Source organism: Aquarana catesbeiana, linkage group LG04 (genome assembly GCF_042186555.1).
Source record: "Aquarana catesbeiana isolate 2022-GZ linkage group LG04, ASM4218655v1, whole genome shotgun sequence".
In the NCBI taxonomy this organism is placed as follows: Eukaryota; Metazoa; Chordata; class Amphibia; order Anura; family Ranidae; genus Aquarana; species Aquarana catesbeiana.
In genome coordinates this window covers 678,160,290-678,185,148 of record NC_133327.1, presented here as the reverse complement: position 1 = coordinate 678,185,148, position 24,859 = coordinate 678,160,290, and the positions used below count along the sequence as shown (strand labels likewise).

Sequence of the window (24,859 nt, the reverse complement as noted above, 5' to 3'; positions counted from 1 at the left end):
AACTTATATCTGGAGATTGGTCACGTGACTCCATGTTCTGTACAAAGAAATGAATGGACAAGCATGGCTATATTAACCCATATACAGTATAACTCACAATGTGCCCTATAGGAATAATGAAGGTGTTACATGAGGGTGTGAAGTTCCATGTCCCGTATAGGGTGGATCCTTGTCCGGAACTTCTACATGACCCGTGTTAAATATTCATATGTTGTTCAGTATGACGTATACATAAAAACAGTAATGCACCCCTCACCTGCCATTATCCAGAAGCTGCCTCCACATTCTCCTGCCTTGTCTGTTCTGGATGGACTTTGTGCGGTCACAGTGCTGCCAGACCACACAACTCCTCCTCTCTGTACATATGATATATCAGAGCCATCCAACTGCAGGATAAATCTCAAAGATTCACACCAAACTCTGCAGGTTAGAATTAGGAAAACAAGACAGATTCCGGTTATCGCTGAGAACTACCAAATGCTGGAAAATGCATTATACAGGTTTGTGTTCACCTGACCATCACACCTATATGAGCTTGTTGGACATCACATTCCAAAACCATCATAAATATAGACCCACCCCACCCCATGGCCATTAATATATGCCCAATGCCCATAAGTGCCCCCTATCAGTGCCAGCCACCTGTCAGTGCCATCTATCAGTCAGTGCCAGCCGTCAGTGCCATCCATCAGTGCCTGCCATCTATCAGTGCCACCTAATCCTATCAGTGCTGCTTAATCAGTGCCACCTATCAGTGCCCATCAATGCTGCATATCAGCGCTACCTAATCTGTATTGTGCTTTGAAAACTGTGACATGACATTAAAAAAAAAGTATCGGTAATCGGTATCGGCGAGTACTTGAAAAAAAAGTATCGGTACTTATACTCGGTCTTAAAAAAAGTGGTATTGGGACAACCCTACTCTCCAGGGAGGGTTCCAGTTCTCCTGGGGCTGCTACCCATGCAAAATAGCTATTGAGACGAGAAGTTGCAGTCTGGGCCCCTAGCAGGAGCTGGGCTGGGGGCCTAGAGGAGATTGCTGATGAAATTTTTGCTGGCGGGCACTTTCCTAAAGTCCTGGTCTGAAGAAGGATCTTTTATCCCTCTCGCTGAAGATCTACCTGTAGATGCTGGGCGGCAGACAGTTCCTGGGACATTGTGAGTGAGACCTGATTTTGGGGACTGTAGTGAGTGTTAGCTCTTAAAAGAAATTTTTTTCACTAAGAATCTTCCCATAGATTGCTAATTCCCTTTTGTAGTATCAAACCCCCCTCCTGTTCTTCAGCGATACATTTCAAAAAGACATCCCGTAGACTGAGCTGTCAGCGTGTATAGAAACTGTGCTTGTGACCCTCTGTGGGAGGAGACCTGAGTGTAGTCTCAGCTGCCCCTCCAGGGGGTAAATGCTACAGGTTTGTACAATCTCTGATTGTAGCCCTGGCCGGCGGGCCCTTGAAGTTAGTGGCCCAGGCACTAACGGTCGCAGCCTGTCTCTCCCTCAGCCATTGGATTGACAGGCTCAGGAGTCACAATGTGATTGGCCAGGTAGATTTAACCATGCCCAGGGCTTTTTTTGAGGGGGAACTTGGTGGAACTCAGCTCCACCACCTCTGGCTCAGACCCTTGTGGGGGGCCGGCTCACCACAATCACTTGTAAACACAGAAGTCCGGTTTCTGTGTTTACAAGTGACAGCTCTGCACTCTGTATGCAATGCAATCCTGGTATTTAATGCCCCTTTAAGACCCTCCTACTGTTTTCGTGAAATTTGAGTGAACACGCCCATTATTTGATGTGATTTGGAGGGTGTGTGTAGGGGGAGGGGATTTGTGGGGCCGTGGTTAAGTTTCTTTTACTCCCACTGACCATCAAGCCCGAAGCATTGTTTCTATTTCCACTGGCAAAAATTCAGCCTCCCTGAAGTCCAAAGAACGGTAAACTGGCCCTTGGTTTAGAAGGTTTGGAGACCCCTGCCTTGGGACATAGATCACTTTCCTCTTCCAGGGCAGTCTGAGATCTGCCCTTCCACACAGGTCACTGGGGGGGATCTCAAATCCAGCACTTCACAGCAGCGTAGCAATAATCTTACTGGGGCCCCATGTTTCGCGACACCCAGATTCCCAAATCACTTGGGACAGCACCAGTAGGGTGAACTTCACCTTCTCCATTGCCCCCTTGGGAACACCGGGCAGCAACCAGCCAGCCACAGCCAGTTTAATCAGTACAATTATAGACAACAAAAACTTTTTAATGGTTTTTGTCCTCCCCCCCCCCCCCCCCATACATTAGTTCTTCAACAACCTTGTATGTTAGAGCTAAGGAATACAGAGGTGTCACCTCTTCACCCTGAACCTGTGATAGGACAGTGAACGGATAAGCAGTAGGCTGTTGAGCTCGTCTCTCTGCTCGCTCTTCTCCTTCCTCCTATTAGCATGTTCATTGCATTGTAGCAGAGACTGCTTGGCTCCATGCGTTGCTTCTTCCTCCCCCAGTCTGAGCTTTGCTGAGAATCTGGGGCCCCATGTTTCGCGACACCCAGATTCCCAAATCACTTGGGACAGCACCAGTAGGGTGAACTTCACCTTCTCCATTGTCCCCTTGGGAACACCGGGCAGCAACCAGCCAGCCACAGCCAGTTTAATCAGTACAATTATAGACAACAAAAACTTTTTAATGGTTTTTGTCCTCTCCCCCCCCCCCCCCCCCCCATACATTAGTTCTTCAACAACCTTGTATGTTAGAGCTAAGGAATACAGAGGTGTCACCTCTTCACCCTGAACCTGTGATAGGACAGTGAACGGATAAGCAGTAGGCTGTTGAGCTCGTCTCTCTGCTCGCTCTTCTCCTTCCTCCTATTAGCATGTTCATTGCATTGTAGCAGAGACTGCTTGGCTCCATGCGTTGCTTCTTCCTCCCCCAGTCTGATCAAATTCAGGTATGCACACCATTTGTATTTAAAAATACATAAAATAATTTTTTTAGTGCGCACAACTGCATTCATTTTTTTTTTTTTATCTGCGTGGAGTTAAGCTATAACATGAAGACATTCTTTGACATGTTGTAGATGTAGCTCCCTGGTGTTTAGGCAGGGTTGCTCCTAAATGTATTTGCCAGGTTTAGTTACCTTGGTCTATTGTTAGGGATCAATTGATTTCACGCTAAGTCTGTACTTGGTGCACTTTTCTCTTCTGCCGCTAGGTGGCCGGGTACTTGGTGGCATTAGATATGAGAAGGGCATTGCAAGGTCAGATTATGGGTATATGGGGTATCTCATCCAATGGGCAGGGGTTTTCTTAAATCTCTTGGCCTGCTGGGAGAACCTATATATTTGGGTGGAGTCAGGTGATCGGGGTTCTGTGCCACCTGGATGGCTGTCTCGGTGGACGTGTGTTGTACTGCCCAGGCTGCTAGGTGGAGTTTGGGCCTATCTCAGGCACATCTGGCTGCTAGGCTGTCTGAGGGCCTATCCAGAAGCAAGAGAGCAGCGCAGGGTTGAGATTGCGGCTTGCAGTCCAACCAGAAGTAACGGTTCTGCAGGCCGGAGAACCTGTCGTTGTCGGAGGTAGAAGGGAAGCTGTCGCGAGTAAGGGACCATCCGCCTTATTACCAGGGACCACCATGAGTAGCTGAAGCAAGTACCGGAGCAGTATTCTCACCAACCGGGGACGGTGAAGAATCAGGAAACTTCAGTGGGTGTCAAGCCAGGGACCCAACCAGCGGAGGTGAGGCTTGCAGAGCAGCCTTGTGTGTCAAGCCAGGGACCGAGCAGGCCAGTGGGGTGAAGCTTGAGAAGTATCTGGAGTGCCAAGCTAGGGACCCAGCAGAGAGGCGGGGGTGACACTTGAGGAAGATACCACCTTGAAGATTGGAGGAGCTCAAGGGATTCAGTGGCAGTGAATCAGTGAGTCTAGTAAAGGACCGGGAGCTTAGTGGGCTGAAGAACTACAAGGAGAAGTTGTAGTGAAAGAGAAAGGAACTGTTACGTTAGTGTTAGGAACTGTTAAAGACTGTTGCCATAGGAGACAGCATTCCTGCACATGCAGATGTGGCGTCTTGCTGGGCGCCTTTCCCTGCATGGCTGTCCTCCTATTGAAGTCTCGGAGTCTGCCAATTAATCTTGCAACTACCTAAGGGTGTCCTGGCCCTAAGCCCCGGTTCACACTGAGGCAGCGCGACTTGCAGCGCGACTGCCTCAGGCGACCTGGACACGACAGGGGCGGCGACTTGCAAAACGACTTCTATATAGAAGTCTATGCAAGTCGCCTCAAGTCGCCCCCAAAGTAGTACAGGAACCTTTTTCTAAGTCGGAGCGACTTGCGTCGCTCCGATTAGAACGGTTCCATAGTACAGAACGGGACGCTACTTGTCAGGCGGCTAGGTCGCCTGACAAGTCGTCCTAGTGTGAACCGACCCTTACCCTCTCTCCTTCCAATAAAGACTGTTAAGAGAAATAAACTTTCTTTTGCATTCAATAAGTGTCTGGCGCCCAATAACTGCAACTACTCTGCACCCTCCATGCAACACAACCCACTACATATGGAAGGATGTCAGCTATCTCTGGCACTGGAGGCTCTCATTAGACCAAAGGAGGCCGGGGACCTTGCTACATATACATTTCCCCTCATTAGGAGCAGTGACACAGAGCGATATTTACAGAATTACCGTATTTTTATTAGGCAGCACATGTGGAGTTGCAGGTCCTATCCTCTATTTAGTGTTTTTTTTTCCACCTTGGATACAAATTGCTGGATGTCACGGGCGAGCAGTTCAGGCTCCTCGAAGGCAGCAAAGTGCCCCCCACGGGGCATGTAGTTGTAGGTGACGATGTTCTTGAACCTTCCTTTGGCCCATACCTTGGGGGTGTGTCTCAGCTCACATGGGAAGGCAGCAATGCCAGTAGGAACATACACAGGGGTGCTGTAATATAAAGACATCAGAGTCACATGGTACAATACCTGTACAAATTCACCATAATGGAAAAAACAACAGGGGCCTTAAAGCCCAACTGAATTTTCAGAGGTCCGACATGCCATCTGCTGAGTCAGAACAAGAGCTCTCCAATCAGCAGGGATCATTAGCTTTGCTGATTGAAAAACAATCGGTCTAACTCAGAAAGGGGAATGTCAGACCTCTGGGGAGAGACCACTGCTTCCACAGTGCAAAGGCCCACCTCTGCATCATGCTGGCCAGGGACAGGCTTTTCTATTGTACTGAAAACAACCTGTAAGTCTGATTTCACACTGAAAGCGCCGGCCGTTAGCAGTAAAGCGGCGGTCGTTTTGGCGGCGCTTTACCTCTGTTTAAGCAGCGCTTTTCAGCCGCTAACGGTGGCGCTTTTAGCCCCCAAAAAAGGTGTTAAAAACTCCCGTGTTTCGGCGCTTCAGAAGGGCTTTTCAGGTGCTTTGGAAGCGCCCATTCATTGCAATTGGTAGGGGCGTTTTGGGAGCGCTGTATACAGCCCTCCCAAACTGCCCCAAAGATGCTGCCTGCAGGACTTTTCAGAACGTCCTGCAAGCACACCGTCCGGGTGTGAAAGCACCTGTTGCAATAAATGGGAGGCAGTTTCAGGCACAATTATGGTAGAATCTATAATCTTGAAACAGTCTAGACACCATAAGGGGTCACCTTGAAAGAGTATAGAGACCATCAGAGGTCACCATGTCTAAGAACTCTGGTTATATTACCTAATTGTTATCTATTCTACTCTAAAAAACAAGGTTCCTAATTATAGGAAATCAAATTCTAGCTATTAACGTTGTTGTCCCACCCTAACCTCTTACCAGGACTTTTATCTTGTTGGTTATCCCATCTTTCAGAAATCTCTTTAGACTAGGTTTCTGGATCCTTTACCCAACAAGCTCTCCCTGCATTGTGCACTTGAATCCTATACTGAATGGGGCTTTTTCTGGGTTGCTTGGGTCTTTACCAAAAGATTATTTTTTTCGGCTGTCCTTTCAGCCCCACATCCAATCACTTTCCAAAATTTGCCACCTTCACCGCTATAACATTGCCAAAATATGCCTCTTTTTAACCAATGACACCACCAAGTTACCATTTTATTCCCTTGTTATCTCTCAACTCGACTATTGCAACTCCCTCCTCCTCGTTGCTGCTGCCAGACTCATCCACCTTACAAACCCCTCTCTGCCATTCCCTCCACATGCTTGCCCAACAAATAATATGAAAATACTAACAACATATACACTGTAAAGCTATCCACAGCTCTGCCCCAAACTACATTGCCAACCTTGTCTTAAAATACCAACCAAAACCATCCTCCTTACTCCTCCCCAAGACCTCCTGCTCTCCAGCTCCCTCATCTCCCGTGCTCTCTTCCAGAACATCTGTAAAGCCTCTCCCAACCTGTGGAGCTCCCGACCCAAATCAGTTAACCTCCTATTCTGTCGGTTGTAACCCAGCCACGCTTAAGCGTCTCACTGGATCGTGGCCATAACAAGGATGTACTCCAGGTGGGTCCAATGAAAAGAGAAACTGACCATAGCATAATACAGTCTAACAGGTTTAATAAAGTACAAAAAGTATTACACTTACATAAGTGAATAAAACTTTGCATTAAAAACAAGTGCCGGCCGGCAAACACAGGAGCCCGTCCTCCTCACAAACAGCGAGGTGACGTCAGTGCGTGCCCTCCCAGACGCGTTTCGTCATAAGTGATGTTTTCAATGGGGGCCGTGGCTGGGTTACAGCCAATCGCTTTATATTGCCTACTATCTGGTAAGCAGACAATTTATATGGTGTCGGGCACTTTCTTTATTATGTGTGAACTCACTGTGGTACAAATCAAGAATTGAAGTTATGGACTGTGTTAAATCATGTTATCTATAGACGAATCTCAATTTTTGGGCGCAACCTCTTCCATTCTACCTGTTTATTGTGTGTATTCCACATTTGAGTTGCAGCCTCTGTTCTCTCATAAGTCTAGCGCAGTTTTTCTGTTTTTTTCTCCTATTCTGTCGGCCTTTAGGTGAACACTGACAACTCATCTCTTCAGGACAGCCTAAACCTCCCCAACCTAACAACTGAATTTTTACTTTCTCCATCAATTTAACTCCACTCAGTTATTACGTTTTCTTGCTTGCCCCTTACTCTTTAGATTGTAAGCTTTCAGGAGCAGAGCCATCCTAAGAACCTTGTCTTGATTTGTATTGTAACTGTACTGTTTCTTTTTATATTGTGAAGCACAAATTGTTGCTGCTATATAAATCCTGTGTAATAATAATCACTGTGTACATTGATAATTTCAGGATTTCCAACCATCAAAGCTTCACTCAATGATTCTAGCTTAATTAATTGATTGTTTTGTTTCATAATTTCTCTCATTGGTTGGTTATTCGTTTAGTTATTAGGTCATTTGTTAAATACATACCGTACGATTAGATTAGCCTGGAAGTCATGGGCGAAATTTTCTTTGTAAAACCTCATGGAAGATGTGATGGATCCTGAGACCCAATATATCATCACATTGGTGAGAAGGTCATCCAAAGAGTATTTCCTATAAAACAAACATTTACAAATGATTTCCCTGAAGTTTATTTGATTAGAAATATCATTTTTGTTCCATAAATAATGTAAAATTATGTGATGTTTCTGACCTGTACAATCCACCATCCTCCAGTTCTCGATAGTCTGGATTGGTCCAGGTGGAGAACTTTTCCAGGATATAGGCAGCCAGTCCAGCAGGTGAGTCATTCAGAGCAGAGCCTGGAGAGAGAGAGAACATTTACAGAATATTGGACAAATGTGAGGACCTGTATGGCCTGTCATGTCAAAAAGGAGTAGTGTAACTAAAATTGTATGACCCATCATGTCAACCAGGAGTAGTTAAAGTACATGCATGATCAGTCAGGAGTACCATCATGTCAGTCAGGAGTAGTGTGAGGACCTTTATGACCCAGCACATCAATCAATAGTGTGAGGACCTGTATAACCCTGGACATCAATCGGGAGTAGTGTGAGGACTTGTATGGCCCATCACATAAACTAGGAGTTGTGTGAGGACCTGTATGATCCATCATGTCAACCAGAATAGTGTGATGACCTGTATGACCCATCATGTCAACCAGGAGTTGTGTGAAGACCTGTATGACCCATCATGTCAACCAGGAGTTGTGTGAAGACCTGTATGACCCATCATGTCAACCAGGAGTTGTGTGAAGACATGTGTGACCAAACACTTCTATGAGAAGTAGTAGAAGGACCTATATGACTGAACATGTCAACCAGGAGTAGTGTGAGCACCTGTATGACCCATCATTTCAACCAGGTGTTGTGTTAAGACCTGTATAAACCATCACGTGGACCACGAGTAGCAAGAGGACCTGTATGAATGATCACAACAACCTGAAGTAGTGTGAGGACCTGTATGACCCATCATGGCAATAAGGAGTAGTGTAACTGAGCCTGCGTGAATTTGTATATGAAACTGACACAACAATGGGCACACCGCTGTTTACAAGCACCATTTGTGAGGATAAGCCAATGTACTGTGTGTGTTAGTAGCCTAGTAATAAGTAATACTGAGATTTAGATTCAGGCAAAATTCAAATTCAACCAGCGTTTCTAGAGTTCAAATTTACATTTTTCCAATTTGAACCGCATTAAAGTCAACAGACAACTAGTTTGAGGGTTCCTTGTGGCCCTTTGGAGGGCTGCTAGACAAGCAATTGTCACCCAAATGGCATTGAAAGCCCCTAGTGTTAATTTGTTTGGGTGGAGTTTATTGTTGCACCTGAGGTGTTTTAGACATTGGGTATGAAAAAAGTTTGACAACAGCATCTTAGAAACCAAAAAAGGAAAAAGGAACCAAAAATCCCACAAGTACTGTGACATACCATCTAGTAACAGGTGTTTTTTTCACATCCTCGCTTCCAGCACAAATCCCCAAAAAAGGAGCAAAGTCTCTGCTAATAGGTAATTAGGCAGAGTCATGCAAATCATTGCTTTTTTGCCCCTTTTAGGCATCAGTGCATCCAGAACCACTGGTGAAAAGCACAGATTTAGCCATAATTTTAGAGAAAATATTTTTTTGTGACTTGAAAATAATGGCTCTGTAAAATGTGGGCTTGTTCTATTATGCTTGGATTAAAACATTCACAATCTCCGCAACTGTTCAGAGATTGTTTCTCCTCCTCATCTATAGAAAAAGCTGCTGTCGGATCCAACTGTTACAGCAGGAATAAATTGCAGCTGTCTTTCTGATTTTGAGCCAATCACTTTCCACCTGCAATTTCAAGATGGTGATAGGCCTATTCATGGGATAAATTAGTTATTCTTTACTCCTTTAGTTTATACTTATACGTGATGATAAAAGGTTCCTCACCTACAGTATCAGGCTTGGAGGTAGAGGGGAAGTTGTCGCTACTAAGGGACCATCCATCTTGTTACCGGAGACTACTGTGAGTAAGCTGAAGCAAGTAACTGAGCAGTCTTCTCACCAGCCAGTGAAGAAGTGGGAAGCAACCAAGCCAGGGACCCAGCAGGATAGCGGGGGTGACGCTTGAGGAGTATACAGCGGGATAGCTGTGGAAGAGCTCAGGGGATCCAGTGACGACTGGGATCTGGAAGTCTTGTTAGAGATCAGGAGCTCAGTGAGTGAAGATCTACAGTGGGATACTGTGAGATAAGTAAAGAACTGTTCTATTTTACCAAAAGTTATGTACAACTACCTTTACTGACTGTTGCAAGATTAGTTGCCGTAGGAGACAGCGGTCCTACCTATACAGAAGTGTTATATGGCTGGAGGCCCTCCACTGTATAGCTGTCTACCTATAGAAGTCTCAGGGTCTGCCAATTATCTTTGCATCTACTCAAGGGTATCCTGGCCCTAACCCTCTCCCCCACAGTTCTGTTAAGAGACAATAAATCTCTTGTTCGCATTCGATTGGCGCCCATCAGTTCTTCTTGCATCACACCCACCATGCCTGGTATCCCACTCCTACAAGGAAGGATGTCAGCTCCCCCTAACCCTTGAGGTCACATCAGGCCTCTGGGTCAGTGTTGACGAGTCAATAACTCCTGATGCGCTTTTTGTATTCTGACAGCGAGAGGCTTCCCCGCTGTCAGAATTCAATGACCCGAGTGATCATATGAAAAAACCCAACAGGCTGGTTGCACTGCAGTCGATTGATAGATCAACTTCAGTACAACCAGCCAACCCAGAGATGGATCGAAATTTGGCTCTTTCCTTCCAAACCAACCAAATTTCGATACATCTATGGCCAGCTTTACAATGCTTGACACAGATGTTGGGGAAACATTTTATTTACAGAGAACATAGTTTATTGGCTCATCTCCTGAACAACATCCATGTTAGGTATGGCTGCTTTTACTGTATTTGGAGGGAGGGAGGAAATTCTCTGTAACATGGCACCAGTTTGTTGAGATAGCACTAGTGGTTCTAGTAGAATGGAGACACTGACTCTGGTAAGGTTGCCTCACCCTAGGGACATGCCCTCACCCTGGTAACTTCTCTTCCTATCGCTAAGATTCAAGGGAAGGGTGGGATGGGGGGGGGGGGGGGGGGGCATTAGATGTGCATTTTTGCATGTCACTGCAAGAAAGGGCCCAAACCAAACAAGGCTTTTTTTTCAATCGTAGCTACAAATGCACTGCGCGCTTACTCTGGTTTCATCTGGGACATGGTGGTGGCGATGAAGCTTCCCCAGTCTCCTCCTTGCAGATAGAACTCATTAAATCCCAGTCTCAGCATCAGCTTGTAGAAGATTCGTGCTGCACCAATGGCATTAAAACCTGTGCAGGGAAATTTAAGATATACAATTGTGCTTCCAGTGTAAGTAAAATTCCCAATCACTCCCCACTTTATTTAGGAACAAGCTCTAGATAGCTGCCCACTGGCTTGGTCAATTGCTTTAATCTATGATTCCTGATAACAGATTTCATCTTTACCCAGAGAAGGAACTCACCCTTATGTGGTGCCTCTGAGAAGCCATATCCAGGAATAGAGGGACAGATGACCTCAAATGTAAAGTTGGCATCCAGGCCGAGTTTCCCCGGCTCGGTCAGAAGTGGAATAATGCGATAGAATTCATAAAATGAACACGGCCAGCCATGAATCATCAGCAGAGGGATGGCTTTCTGTCCAGCGTGGAGGTTTGGAGGCTTGACATGGATGAAATGAACATTCAGTCCTATAGGAGACATATAAAACTGCATGAAACAGAGGTGCAATCAGGGAACGGTATTAATGCAAACGGTGGAGCATGCTGTCACTGGCATTCCTTAGCTTAGACTTGGCCCATCTGTACACTTTATTATTTATCATCTGCGTACTTTATTATTGTCCATAAAAGATTTACTTTTCCCATGAGTAAAAATGGTATTCTGAGCTCCATTATGTCATGTACAACCATGGAAAGGATGACATGGTCTATGGCTACCAGGAACATTGTGGGTGTTTTATATCACTGGAGTCTGTGGTTTTCAAGAAACCTTTCCATGCTGTTTCTAACATTTAGTTATTGCTACATATAGGTCCCTCTTTTGGCGCTCTTATGTGTTATCCTTTCTAGTGACCCCACAGCTCTTCCATTTAGGACTTACAAAAAGGTTGAGAGCTTCATGTTCTCAGCCAAGTTTCTACTTTTCCTTATCTTCACAACATTAAAAGAACATGTCCCTTAATTACAATAATGATAAGAACGCACCCTCAATGTTGGTGGTGTAATGGGGGTATCTGTTGATAATTTCCACCTGTTTTCCCCAATCAAATGTATTCCTCCAGTACGAGACCACCTTCTTCAATGTTTCGCTATTCATCCCATAATGGAACTGGGAGTCCTCCAAAGGGGAGAAGTAGTGGGTGTGGTCTAGGCGATCATGTAAGTCCTGGAAAAAGAAAAAGAAATACATCAGTATTCACCTAATTCAATTTTTTAAATATATTTTTTTAAATCTGAGATCTGTCTCACCTCACTGAGATTCTCCAGACTGATTCTGATCTCTGCACCATCATTCGTCATGTGTGCAAGCTTTTATGGTCCAACGGTCATGAGGGAATGGGGACCTCAAGATTCTACAGGAAAGCAGGCCATCCTTTGTTATCCGCAAATAATTCTGTTCCCACCAGTGAGTATCTGCTTGCAGTCATCTATTTGGCAAATGTTACGATCCAGCCATTCCCCCATACAGGCCCACATAGTAGATATTGAGCAAGTAAGCCCCCCACTTCTGTTGGAGGAGATAGAGGAGATCCTAGTTTGGTCTCAGTAAGTTTTCCTGTCTCCACCTCTTGCCGCACAGACATATAAGGGTGGCTTTAATTTCATTTTTTTAAACAGGCCCTTTGGAAAGATTGGAGACTATTCTTCTAACCAATATATTAGGGATGTGGTGCCAGGAATAACACTGGCATCTGCATCATACTTTGTAGTCTTGTGTTGTACCGTTTTTTTGGCGTGATGCCATTGGGGCTTTAGATATATGAGTCAAGATGAAGACAATCCTAAAATGTAAATCCCGCACTTCTACAACAACCTTTAATGGGACGTTTTCCAACAGCACAGTATTTTGCTGTCCAGATGTCCATGCTAAAATAGGATCTTTGAAGTCATATACTGTTGGATTATTATGCTGCCTACAGGAGGATTGGGCGCTGCCAAACAAAAAAAATCTGTAAGCTCAGGATAACCCCTCCTCTACCCAGCATCCCCCTGCTTGTAGAAAAGCAGTTCCAAAGCATATTCATGTTCATAAACACAGAATGGTGGGACCTATGTTCCTCAATGGACTCCAAGAAAGGGATTTTACGGTGAGCACAAAACTCCTATTTTTTCCCCATTCATTGAAGGATACAGGTAGTCATCTACTGTTGGGACATCCAAAACCAGCCCAGCTGAGCCCAAGAGCTACCTGAAGGGGTAGTGTCCAAATCAGACACCAGATGAGCCCAAACTCACTGCCTGATAGCTTAACCTGGATGTTTCTGGTAAACTTGCCATGCACACCGCCCAGCTTCTTCTTGAGATGGGGTGTGCACATACCTGTCCCCTAAAAGAAACTCTGCCATGCTGTGTCACATGAACTCCTGCCCTGAGGCCCCCTACCTTGCATAACCTTGAATAAGTATCAAGGGATTAACAGCCTTAAAGCCACTTCTTCACATACTTCTTAGCCATCCAGTACAGTTCCATTAGTGCAAATAACCCAGAACTCAGAAAGTCCAGCCCATTCTACCATCCTCGCTCCATGGTAAGTTCCCCAAACATGGGTTCTCATCCAGAAACCTTGCCACTTCAACCTGATGCCCAAGACCAAAGTAAACATTTTGTCACCAACCAAGGGGATTGATTTAACACAGGAAGGAGCACCAATATAAGGCCAAGGGAATTGCTGGGCAACCTGAACCCACCAAGAGGTAGAGCAATAAATTTGATTTAAAGAAGGACAAGTCCACCCAGCAGCCTAAACGTAACCCAGCTAGATGTGAGTGTGTAGGCAGAGCCCATCCCTCAGAAGCAGACCGGCTTTTCTACGTGCCCAGAGACAGGTGTGTGGAGATATTATACCCAGAACAGCTCAGTCCGCATTCAATACACACCCAGTACACAGATGGAGAAAGAAGTCCTTAACTGATTTCCTGTGCCCCACATCCGGAACCAATCTGTAACTAGGCCGAGCAGAGGTGCCCCCCCATAATAGAGAATAAATCATAACTGGGAATTTTAATCTTGAGAGACACTTTAATAACGGGAAACTACTGCAGAAAATAGATTAATTGTCGGAGGGGCAGATACACCAACTACTGTAAGGAATCTCATTATTGTAGGAGGAGCAGAGACACAAATTACTGCAGGAAATATAACCATTGTGGGAGGGTCAGAGACACAAACTACTGCAAGAAATCTCACCATTGTGGGAGGGGCAGAGACACAAACTACTGTAGGAAATCTCACCATTGTGGGAGGGGCAGAGACACAAACTACTACAGGAAATATAACCATTGTAGGAGGGGGGCAGAGACACAAACTACTGCAAAAAATCTCACCATTGTGGGAGGGGCAGAGACACAAACTACTGTAGGAAATCTCACCATTGTGGGAGGGGCAGAGACACAAACTACTGCAAGAAAGCTCACCATTGTGGGAGGGGCAGAGACACAAACTACTGTAGGAAATCTCACCATTGTGGGAGGGGCAGAGACACAAACTACTGCAGGAAATCTCACCATTGTGGGAGGGTCAGAGACACAAACTACTGTAGGAAATCTCACCATTGTGGGAGGGTCAGAGACACAAACTACTGTAGGAAATCTCACCATTGTGGGAGGGTCAGAGACACAAACTACTGTAGGAAATCTCACCATTGTGGGAGGGTCAGAGACACAAACTACTGTAGGAAATCTCACCATTGTGGGAGGGGCAGAGACACAAACTACTGTAGGAAATCTCACCATTGTGGGAGGGGCAGAGACACAAACTACTGCAAGAAATCTCACCATTGTGGGAGGGGCAGAGACACAAACTACTGTAGGAAATCTCACCATTGTGGGAGGGGCAGAGACACAAACTACTGCAAGAAATCTCACCATTGTGGGAGGGTCAGAGACACAAACTACTGTAGGAAATCTCACCATTGTGGGAGGGGCAGAGACACAAACTACTGCAGGAAATATCACCATTGTGGGAGGGGCAGAGACACAAACAGAAACTACTGCAGGAAATCTCACCATTGTGGGAGGGGCAGAGACACAAAAACTATTAAGGGGAAATTTCATGACTGTGGGAGGGGCAGAGACACAAACTACTGCTAGGAAATCTCATTATTGCTGGAGGAGCTGAGACACAAATTACTGCAGGGAAATCTCACCATTGTGGGAGGGGCAGAGACACAAACTACTACAGGAAATATCACCGTTGTGGGAGGGGCAGAGACACAAACTACTGCAGGTAATCTCTTCATTGTAGGAGGGACAGAGACACAAACTACTGCTGGGAAATCTCACCATTGTAGGAGGAGCAAAGACACAAACTATTGAATGAAATCTCATGGTTGTGGGAGGGACAGGGACACAAACTACTGCAGAAAATCTCTCCATTGTGGGAGGGGCAGCGACACAAACTACTGATCACATCAGACCTGAGCTTTCACATAGCAACCAGAACAATAACTCCTGTCCAGTTCTTAGATCACAATACTTTGCACTGACCTTCTGTCTTATAAAGCCCATTAAAGCCGTTTCCTATTAGGTGTTCAATATTTTTTTACCTTTATAACATCTTCGGATACCTCCACCTGGAATGGACTGATTCTGGTGTCTTCCTTCTTGGTGGGTTTCTCTCCGTGTCCCCACCATCCATCCCCTATGTCTATAGTCTTCCTTTGACGTCCACATAATAGCCAGCAAAGTGCGGCACCGCCGATCCCAGCTGGAACCAGAGCGCTGTACGGCCAGTGCTCATTGAAGGCCGACCTGTAAAGGAACAGAATTACATCACTTAAAATTGTATAAACACAAATGCAGTTGACATTAAGCACTATAAAAAGGAGAAATTGGTCAGTTTAGAAGGACATCTATAATACATGTTATGTAAAAAGTTTTATGTATTTTAGGTCCAATAAATCTTTATTGTATATGAGAACAAGTCACACAAGAAAAAGCCAACACGTTTAGGGGGCTCAACACTCCCCCTCCGTCAGGGCTTAAATGCTGACAGTAAATACTGAACAACATTGTAATTGTAAAGTAGAGCAATGATATGTTGCTCATTTGGATTGCCAGCCTACCTGCTTAATGGGCACCACTCTATCTCTTGTGATGTTTGTGGGTGTTAGCAACCATGCCAAGCATTCCTGGATCACATGCAAAGCCATTTTAAACAAACAGAAAGTCCTAAGTCCTCAAAAAAGCAACAAAAGTAACTTCAAACAAATGTAGCTTTTCTTCAGCAGTACAATGCAAACAGAAACTAGCTTATCTACAGCAAAGAATTTAAAGAGGAGTTCCCATTAAAAAAAATTTTAAAAAATTAAAAGTCAGCAGCTACAAATACTGCAGCTGCTGACTTTTAATTGGACACTTACCTGTCCCAGGGTCCAGCGATGCGGGGGATCGAAGCCCCGCTGTGTCTCCCCCTCCGTTCGGCGGCACCGGCATTTCAACTGTGGGCGCCGGGCTGTGGCTTCACAGCCGGGCACCCACTGCGCATGCGCGAGCGTCGCCGCGCGCCATGATTGGCCGCTTAGTCGTCTGGGACCTGTAATGGGTCCCAGATGATTGACAGGAGGGAGGGAGCAGAGCTGAGCCCTTCCTGTGCCGAGGAGAAGTGATGTCACCAGCCAAGGCACTGAAAGAGGCAGACTACGAGGGACCCCCTAGCAACAGGCATTTAGAGGTGAGTAAAAAAAAAAAAAATTCCAAATTTTTTTTTACATTTTTTTTTAGGCACATTCATGTATTTTTTTTTTTTTTTGGGTGGAACACCACTTTAACACAAAACTGCTTCCTATGGACTCTAGCTTGTACCTGGAGGCAGAGTTATGCTGGACATACAGTAATCATTTTTGGGGTTCTGGATGGAGAGGGATTAGACCCCCTGTGAGCTTTTATTGCTGTCTGTGCCTCGGTTAGGGAAATTCACCCTCCCTATTGCAGCCTCACCATTGCCATAAATGCAGCCTCACCATTGACATGAATGCAGCCTCATCATTGCCATAAATGCAGACTCACCATTGCCATGAATGCAGCCTCACCATTGACAGAAATGCAGCCTTACAAGTGCCATGAATAGGGATGAGCTTCGAGTTCGAGTCAAACTCATGTTCGACTCGAACATCGGCTGTTCGCCAGTTCGCCGAACAGCGAACAATTTGGGGTGTTCGCGGCAAATTCGAAAGCCGCGGAACACCCTTTAAAAGTCTATGGGAGAAATCAAAAGTGCTAATTTTAAAGGCTTATATGCATGGTATTGTCATAAAAAGTGTTTTGGGACCTGGGTCCTGCCCCAGGGGACATGGATCAATGCAAAAAAAAGTTTTAAAAATGGCCGTTTTTTCGGGAGCAGTGATTTTATTAATGCTTAAAGTGAAACAATGAAAGTGTAATATTCCTTTAAATTTCGTACCTGGGGGTGTCTATAGTATGCCTATGTTTCCCATGTTTAGAACAGTCTGACAGCAAAATGACATTTCAAAGGAAAAAAAGTCATTTAAAACTACTCGCGGCTATTAATGAATTGTCGGTCCAACCATACACATAAAAGTTCATTGATATAAACGGCATGAGATTTCCCCACATGGGAACCCCGAACCAAAATTTTTTTTAAAAATGACGTGGGGGGTCCCCCTAAATTCCATACCAGGCCCTTCAGGTCTGGTATGGATATTAAGGGGAACCCAGGCCAAATTTTTTTTTTAAAAATGGTGTGGGGTCCCCCTCAAAATCTATACCAGACCCTTCAGGTCTGGTATGCATTTTAAGGGGAACCCCACACCAAAATTTTTTAAAAAATGGCGTGGGGTCCCCCCAAAAATCCATACCAGACCCTTATCCGAGCACGCAACCTGGCAGGCCACAGGAAAAGAGGGGGGGACGAGAGAGCGCCCCCCCCTCCTGAACCGTACCAGGCCACATGCCCTCAACATTGGAAGGGTGCTTTGGGGTAGCCCCCCAAAACACCTTGTCCCCATGTTGATGGGGACAAGGGCCTCATCCCCACAACCCTTGCCCGGTGGTTGTGGGGGTCTGCGGGCAGGGGGCTTATCGGAATCTGGAAGCCCCCTTTAACAAGCGGACCCCCAGATCCCGTCCCTCCCCCCTGTGTGAAATGGTAAGGGGGTATAAAAGTACCCCTACCATTTCACAAAAAAAGTGTCAAAAATGTTAAAAATGACAAGAGACAGTTTTTGACAATTCCTTTATTTAAATGCTTCTTTTGGCACGGGGTTCCCCTTAAAATCTATACCAGACCTGGGGACCCCCACGCCATTTTTTAAAAAAATTTTGGCCTCTGGGTTCCCCTTAATATCCATACCAGACCTGAAGGGACTGGTATGGAATTTAGGGGGACCCCCACGTCATTTTTTAAAAAAATTTTGGTTCAGGGTTCCCCTGTGGGGAATTCCCATGCCGTTTTTATCAATGAACTTTTATGTGTATTGTCGGACCGGCAATTCATTAATAGCCGCGAGTAGTTTTAAATGACTTTTTTTCCTTTGAAATGTCATTTTGCTGTCAGACTGTTTTAAACACGGGAAACATGCACCCCTTTACAGGCATACTATAGACACCCCCCCCCAGGTACAAAATTTAAAGGAATATTACACTTTTATTGTTTCACTTTAACGCCTTCCCGACCGGCGCACGCCGATGTACGTCGGCAGAATGGCACGGCTGGGCAAATGGACTTACAGGTACGTCCATTTGAATTTCCCGCCGTGCCATTGCGTGCGCTCTTGACGCTCTTATTTTGTTTATAGCACAAAAAATAAAAATCGCAGAGGCAATCAAATACCACCAAAAGAAAGCTCTATTTGTGGGGAAAAAAAGACGTCAATTTTGTTTGGGAGACATGTCGCACGACCGCGCAATTGTCAGTTAAAAAGCGACGCAGTGCCGAATCGCAAAAAACGCTCTGGTCAGGAAGGGGGTAAAATCTTCCGGGGCTGAAGCGGTTAAGCATTATTAAAATCACTGCTCCTAAAAAACGTCCGTTTTTAAAACTTTTTTTTGCATTGATCCATGTCCCCTGGGGCAGGACCCGGGTCCCCAAACACTTTTTATGACAATAACATGCATATAAGCCTTTAAAATTAGCAATTTTGATTATTCATGTTCGTGTCCCATAGACTTTAACGGTGTTTGCGTGTTCGAACAAATTTTTTGCCTGTTCGCATGTTCTGGTGCAGACTGAACAGGGGGGTGTTCGGCTCATCCCTAGCCATGAATGCAGGATCACCATTGCCATGAATGTAGCTTCACCATTGCCATGAATGCAGCCTTTGAATGCAGCCTTACCATTGCCATCAGTGCAGCCCAATCCATGCCCATCTGCAGCCTGTTTACTCACCATTGCCATGAATGCAGTCTCACCGTTGCCATGAATCAATGCAGCCTGACCCATGCCCATCTACAGCCTGTTTACTCACTGTTTATTCACCATTGCCATGTTTACTCACCATTGTCATGAATGCAGCCTCAACATTGCCATGAATGCAGCCTCACCGTTGACATGAATGCAGCCTCACCATTGTTATGAATGTAGCCTCACTATTGACATGAATGCAGCCTCACCCTTAACATGAATGCAGCCTCACCGTTGACATGAATGCAGACTCAATGTTGACATGAATGCAGTCTCACCATTACCATGAATGCAGCCTCACCATTGACATGAATGCAGCCTCACCTTTGCCATAAATGCAGCCTCCCCATTGCCATGAATGCAGACTCACCATTGCCATGAATGCAGCCTCTCTGTTGCCATGAATGCAGACTCACCATTGCCATGAATGCAGCCTCACCATTGCCATGAATGCAGCCTCACCATTGCCATGAATGCAGCCTCACTATTGACATGAATGCAGCCTCACCATTGACATGAATGCAGCCTCACCCTTAACATGAATGTAGCCTCACCATGGCCATGAATGCAGCCTCACTATTGACATGAATGCAGCCTCACTATTGACATGAATGCAGCCTCACCGTTGCCATGCATGCAGCCTCACCGTTGCCATGAATTCAGCCTCACCATTGACATGAATGCAGCCTCACCATTGACATGAATGCAGCCTCACCCTTGACATGAATGCAGCCTCACCCTTGACATGAATGCAGCCTCACCCTTGACATGAACACAGCCTCACCCTTGACATGAACACAGCCTCACCGTTGACATGAACGCAGCCTCACCATTGATATGAATGCAGCCTCGTCATTGACATTAATGCAGCCTCACCATTGCCATGAATGCAGACTCACCATTGCCATAAATGCAGCCTCACCCTTGACATGAATGCAGCCTTACCGTTGCCATGAACACAGCCTCACCGTTGACATAATTGCAGCCTCACCATTGACATGAATGCAGCCTCACCATTGACATGAATGCAGCCTCACCCTTGACATGAATGCAGCCTCACCGTTGCCATGAACACAGTCTCACTGTTGACATGAACGCAGCCTCACCATTGATATGAATGCAGCCTCATCATTGACATGAATGCAGCCTCACCATTGCCATGAATGCAGCCTCACCATTGACATGAATGCAGACTCACCATTGCCATGAATGCAGACTCACCATTGCCATGAATGCAGCCTCACCATTGCCATGAATGCAGCCTCACCATTGCCATGAATGCAGACTCACCATTGCCATGAATGCAGCCTTACCATTGCCATCAGTGCAGCCTGATCCATGCCCATCTTGACAGAGGTCACCGAGTAAACAGGAGATTCTCCTGTATGTAATCTGACCGCGCTCGTCCCGCCCCCCTCCCTGTCACCTCCGAGGAACGATAAATAAAGTATATATCTTTTTTGGATCCCCAAAGAATCCCTGAGTGCCGCGCGACACTCAGGGATTTTGTATAGGGATTTAGTTTTTTATTTTAAATAAATTTGCAAAGATTTTAAACAAAAAAAAATACTTTCTGGATGCACTGTACATAGAATTTAAAGGGAAGCATTTTCTTGAGCTTTTCTTGCACTTTTTTTAACGTAAACGTGCTTTACAAACTCCTCAGTGTGAACAGCCTTACATTGATCCACACTGGACCAGTGTAACTTTGGAAAAATATCCATACCTAGAATTTTTCTTTAACCACTTGGCCTCCAGGAGATTTACACCCCTCTTGACAAGGCCTTTTTTTGCAATACGGCACTGCGTTATTTTAACTGACAATTATGCGTGTAAGGGATGTCAAAATCAGGTACCCCAAAAAAAGGATTATAGTTCTGTCATGGAGAAAGTAAAACTCATGGCATTTCTATTAAATTACCAGTAGATGGCAGCATAGAGTAAAAGCCTGAATGACAGAGAGCACAGTCTAATGAATGACCTTTGTTTCTGGTGGGAAAGGAGTAGCAGTTGCTACCCGGTCTATCAGTCTGAAGGTCATGTGTTTGTGTCATTGCAGGTAAGAGGGAGCATATTTAAGGCTATAAACAGGGCGAAATTGATTTAATTTACATCCCTGTGATCAATAAAGGTTGCTGTCGCTGTGTGTGATTTAATAACATATTAGCAGATGTGCAATTGTTTATTATTTTCTATGAGGATGTTATTCCTGGATATGAGTATGTTGTTATTATTATAGATATAGATGTGTAGTATTCATATTTACCAACTGTCCCGAATTTCCCGGGACATTCCCGGGATTTAGACCCTTTTCCCGGATTTAGCCATTCCCGCGAAATGTCCCTGGAAATTCTTATTTTACTGCCCACCTCCCGCCCCACTGCCGCCTATCTGTGACCTGAAGTGGGAAGGGGCGGGGGGTGGGCGGCACCGCAGCTCAAATGCTAGTGACAGCCACCCGGCTATTTTGTCCCATTGTGTTTAGTAATGGCGGTGTAAGGAAAGGGGGGGCTCCATTGGGGGATACCTGATGTAAGGAAAGGGGGGGCTTCATTGGGGGATGCCTGATGTAAGGAAAGGGGGGGCTCCATTGGGGGATGCCTGATGTAAGGAAAGGGGGGGCTTCATTGGGGGATGCCTGATGTAAGGAAAGGGGGGGCTCCATTGGGGGATGCCTGATGTAAGGAAAGGGGGGGCTTCATTGGGGGATGCCTGATGTAAGGAAAGGGGGGGCTCCATTGGGGGATGTCTGATGTAAGGAAAGGGGGGGCTCCATTGGGGGATGCCTGGTGTAAGGACAGGACTCTGCTGGCAATTCCTGATGTAAGGGGGGACTCTGCTGGCAATTCCTGATGTAAGGGGGGACTCTGCTGGCAATGCCTGATGTAAGGGGGGACTCCGCTAGCAATGTCTGATGTAAGGGAGGACTCTGCTGGCAATGCCTGATGTAAGGGGGGACTCTGCTGGCAATGTCTGATGTAAGGGGGGACTCCGCTGGCAATGTCTGATGTAAGGGGGGACTCTGCTGGCAATGCCTGATGTAAGGGAGGACTCTGCTGGCAATGCCTGATGTAAGGGAGGACTCTGCTGGCAATGCCTGATGTAAGGGGGGACTCTGCTGGCAATGCCTGATGTAAGGGGGGACTCCGCTGGCAATGTCTGATGTAAGGGAGGACTCCGCTGGCAATGTCTGATGTAAGGGAGGACTCTCCTGGCAATGTCTGATGTAAGGGGGGACTCCGCTGGCAATGCCTGATGTAAGGGAGGACTCTGCTGGCAATGCCTGATGTAAGGGAGGACTCTGCTGGCAATGCCTGATGTAAGGGGGGACTCTGCTGGCAATGCCTGATGTAAGGGGGGACTCCACTGGCAATGTCTGATGTAAGGGAGGACTCCGCTGGCAATGTCTGATGTAAGGGAGGACTCTCCTGGCAATGTCTGATGTAAGGGGGGACTCCGCTGGCAATGCCTGATGTAAGGGAGGACTCTGCTGGCAATGTCTGATGTAAGGGAGGACTCCGCTGGCAATGTCTGATGTAAGGGAGGACTCTCCTGGCAATGTCTGATGTAAGGGGGGACTCCGCTGGCAATGCCTGATGTAAGGGGGGACTCTGCTGGCAATGCCTGATGTAAGGGGGGACTCCGCTGGCAATGTCTGATGTAAGGGGGACTCTGCTGGAAATGTCTGATGTAAGGGAGGACTCTGCTGGCAATGCCTGATGTAAGGGAGGACTCCGCTGGCAATGCCTGATGTAAGGGAGGACTCCGCTGGCAATGTCTGATGTAAGGGGGGACTCTGCTGGCAATGCCTGATGTAAGGGAGGACTCCGCTGGCAATGCCTGATGTAAGGGGGGACTCCGCTGGCAATGTCTGATGTAAGGGGGGACTCCGCTGGCAATGCCTGATGTATGGGGGACTCTGCTGGCAATGCCTGATGTAGGGGGGACTCCGCTGGCAATGCCTGATGTAGGGGGGACTCCGCTGGCAATGTCTGATGTAAGGGAGGACTCTGCTGGCAATGCCTGATGTAAGGGAGGACTCAGCTGGTAATGCCTGATGTAAGGGAGGACTCTGCTGGCAATGCCTGATGTAAGGGAGGACTCCGCTGGCAATGCCTGATGTAAGGGAGGACTCTGCTGGCAATGCCTGATGTAAGGGAGGACTCTGCTGGCAATGCCTGATGTAAGGGAGGACTCCGCTGGCAATGTCTGATGTAAAGGAGGACTCTGCTGACAATGCCTGATGTAAGGGAGGACTCTGCCGGCAATGCCTGATGTAGGGGGGGACTCCGCTGGCAATATCTGATGTAAGGGAGGACTCTGCTGGCAATGTCTGATGTAAAGGAGGACTCTGCTGACAATGCCTGATGTAAGGGAGGACTCTGCCGGCAATGCCTGATGTAGGGGGGGACTCCGCTGGCAATATCTGATGTAAGGGAGGACTCTGCTGGCAATGTCTGATGTAAGGGAGGACTCCGCTGGGAATGCTTGATGTAGGGGACTCCGCTGGCAATGTCTGATGTAAGGGAGGACTCCGCTGGCAATGCCTGATGTAGGGGGGACTCTGCTGGCAATGCCTGATATAAGGGGGGACTCTGCTGGCAATGCCTGGTGTAAGGGGGGACTCTGCTGGGGACACCTGATGGCATCTGGTGGCAGGCGACGTGGCAGGTGGTGACACACTCAGGGCTTCCACTGATTCTGCATTATGGTGAGTTAAATAATTTAATTTTATATTACAATGTAATAATAGAAATAATGCGCTTCAATCATCCTGACACCATAATGTGATTGAAGCGCCAACACGAGTATCTTTATCTGCTGATTGTTAAACTTTCTGGAATACATATAATTCTACTGTTGTGTAGGATCTGGGCCTGCTGTCCCTCCATCCCTCTTTCTTTCTCTCTTTTTCTTTCTCTCTTTCTTTCTTTCTCTCGCTCTTTCTTTCTTTCTCCCTCCATCCCTCATTCATCTCATACCATACCCCTTCTGAGCCACGCCAATTTAAGACACGCCCACTATTCCGCTCAAACCACGCCCATGCATTTTTCTGTTATGGTATGCCCCGCTAACAAAAGAATGCCACGCCCCCTAATTATAGCAAGGCTCCGCCTACATGCAAAAAAGTGTCCCGAATTTTTTTTTTGCAAAGTTGGCAACTATGAGTATTATGTATAAACGCAACAGCAGTTTCTACCCGGTCTATCAGTCTAAAGGTCATGCATTTGTGTCATTGCAGAAACTTTTCAATAAAAACGCTTCTGGTTTCACCCAGCCCGTTCCATTTGCACATTGGAATTATTGACCATACTTTCAGCAGGTGTGCAACATGCGGTCATGCAAAGAGGTACCCAAATGAATTTTGTCATTTTTATCCCACAAATAGAGCTTTCTTTTGGTGATATTTGATCACCACTGGTGGTTTCTCTTCCTCTTCTCCAGAAATTAGTAGATTGGGAGAGGATGAACCTGATGGGGAATTGTCTTCTTCCAGAACCATGAAGTTGTGAATGTACAATGTACACCTCCAGGAGATATTATTATGGATTTATATATAAGAAGAAACCCACAGACTACAATGTAACAAGTGGATCTTCCTGTAGATTGTTACATTGTCTTTCCCCTTACCTGCCATTCTCAAGGACTTGTCTCCACATGTCGCCTTCCTGATCTGATGGGACTTTAGCCCCTGGCTGTCTGGGTAATAGTGCGTCAGCCTCTCGTCTCTCCTCCGCCTCTGTGTGCAGGACAAAAGAGAAATAGAACAATAAAATGAAAATATCGACAACTCCGCGATAAC

General features: G+C 46.2%; 2 protein-coding genes across 2 annotated transcripts in view; both read right to left on the bottom strand.

Annotated features, from left to right (window-relative positions):
* The window catches only part of LOC141141039 (epoxide hydrolase 1-like), a 25,352-nt gene extending 24,962 nt beyond the window's left edge, over nt 1-390 (bottom strand). The window contains exon 1 of the mRNA XM_073628701.1: nt 257-390. Coding sequence (XP_073484802.1) covers nt 257-285 — 29 coding nt within the window. The 5' untranslated portion in view covers nt 286-390. The remainder of the gene's footprint in view (nt 1-256) is intronic.
* LOC141141307 (epoxide hydrolase 1-like) lies at nt 289-24,859 on the bottom strand. The gene is made up of 10 exons (XM_073628983.1): nt 24,688-24,859; nt 15,242-15,446; nt 11,683-11,863; nt 10,942-11,166; nt 10,639-10,768; nt 9,188-9,264; nt 7,612-7,720; nt 7,386-7,511; nt 4,661-4,915; nt 289-420 (listed from the first exon to the last, which is right to left on the bottom strand). Exons 1-9 carry the CDS (start codon nt 24,714-24,716, stop codon nt 4,699-4,701), a joined length of 1,299 nt encoding a protein of 432 aa, XP_073485084.1. The 5' UTR covers nt 24,717-24,859; the 3' UTR covers nt 289-420; nt 4,661-4,698.

What these genes read in the sequence shown, in the direction of transcription:
- LOC141141307 (XM_073628983.1), bottom strand. Translation starts at nt 24,716, where the DNA reads ATGTGGAGACAAGTCCTTGAGAATGGCAG. An exon ending in ATGTCCCAGATGAAACCAGA is followed by an intron (nt 9,265 to 10,638) that starts GTAAGCGCGCAG and finishes TCCCATGAATAG; the next exon opens with GCCTATCACCATCTTGAAAT. An exon ending in CAGGCTAATCTAATCGTACG is followed by an intron (nt 4,916 to 7,385) that starts GTATGTATTTAA and finishes TTTATATTACAG; the next exon opens with CACCCCTGTGTATGTTCCTA.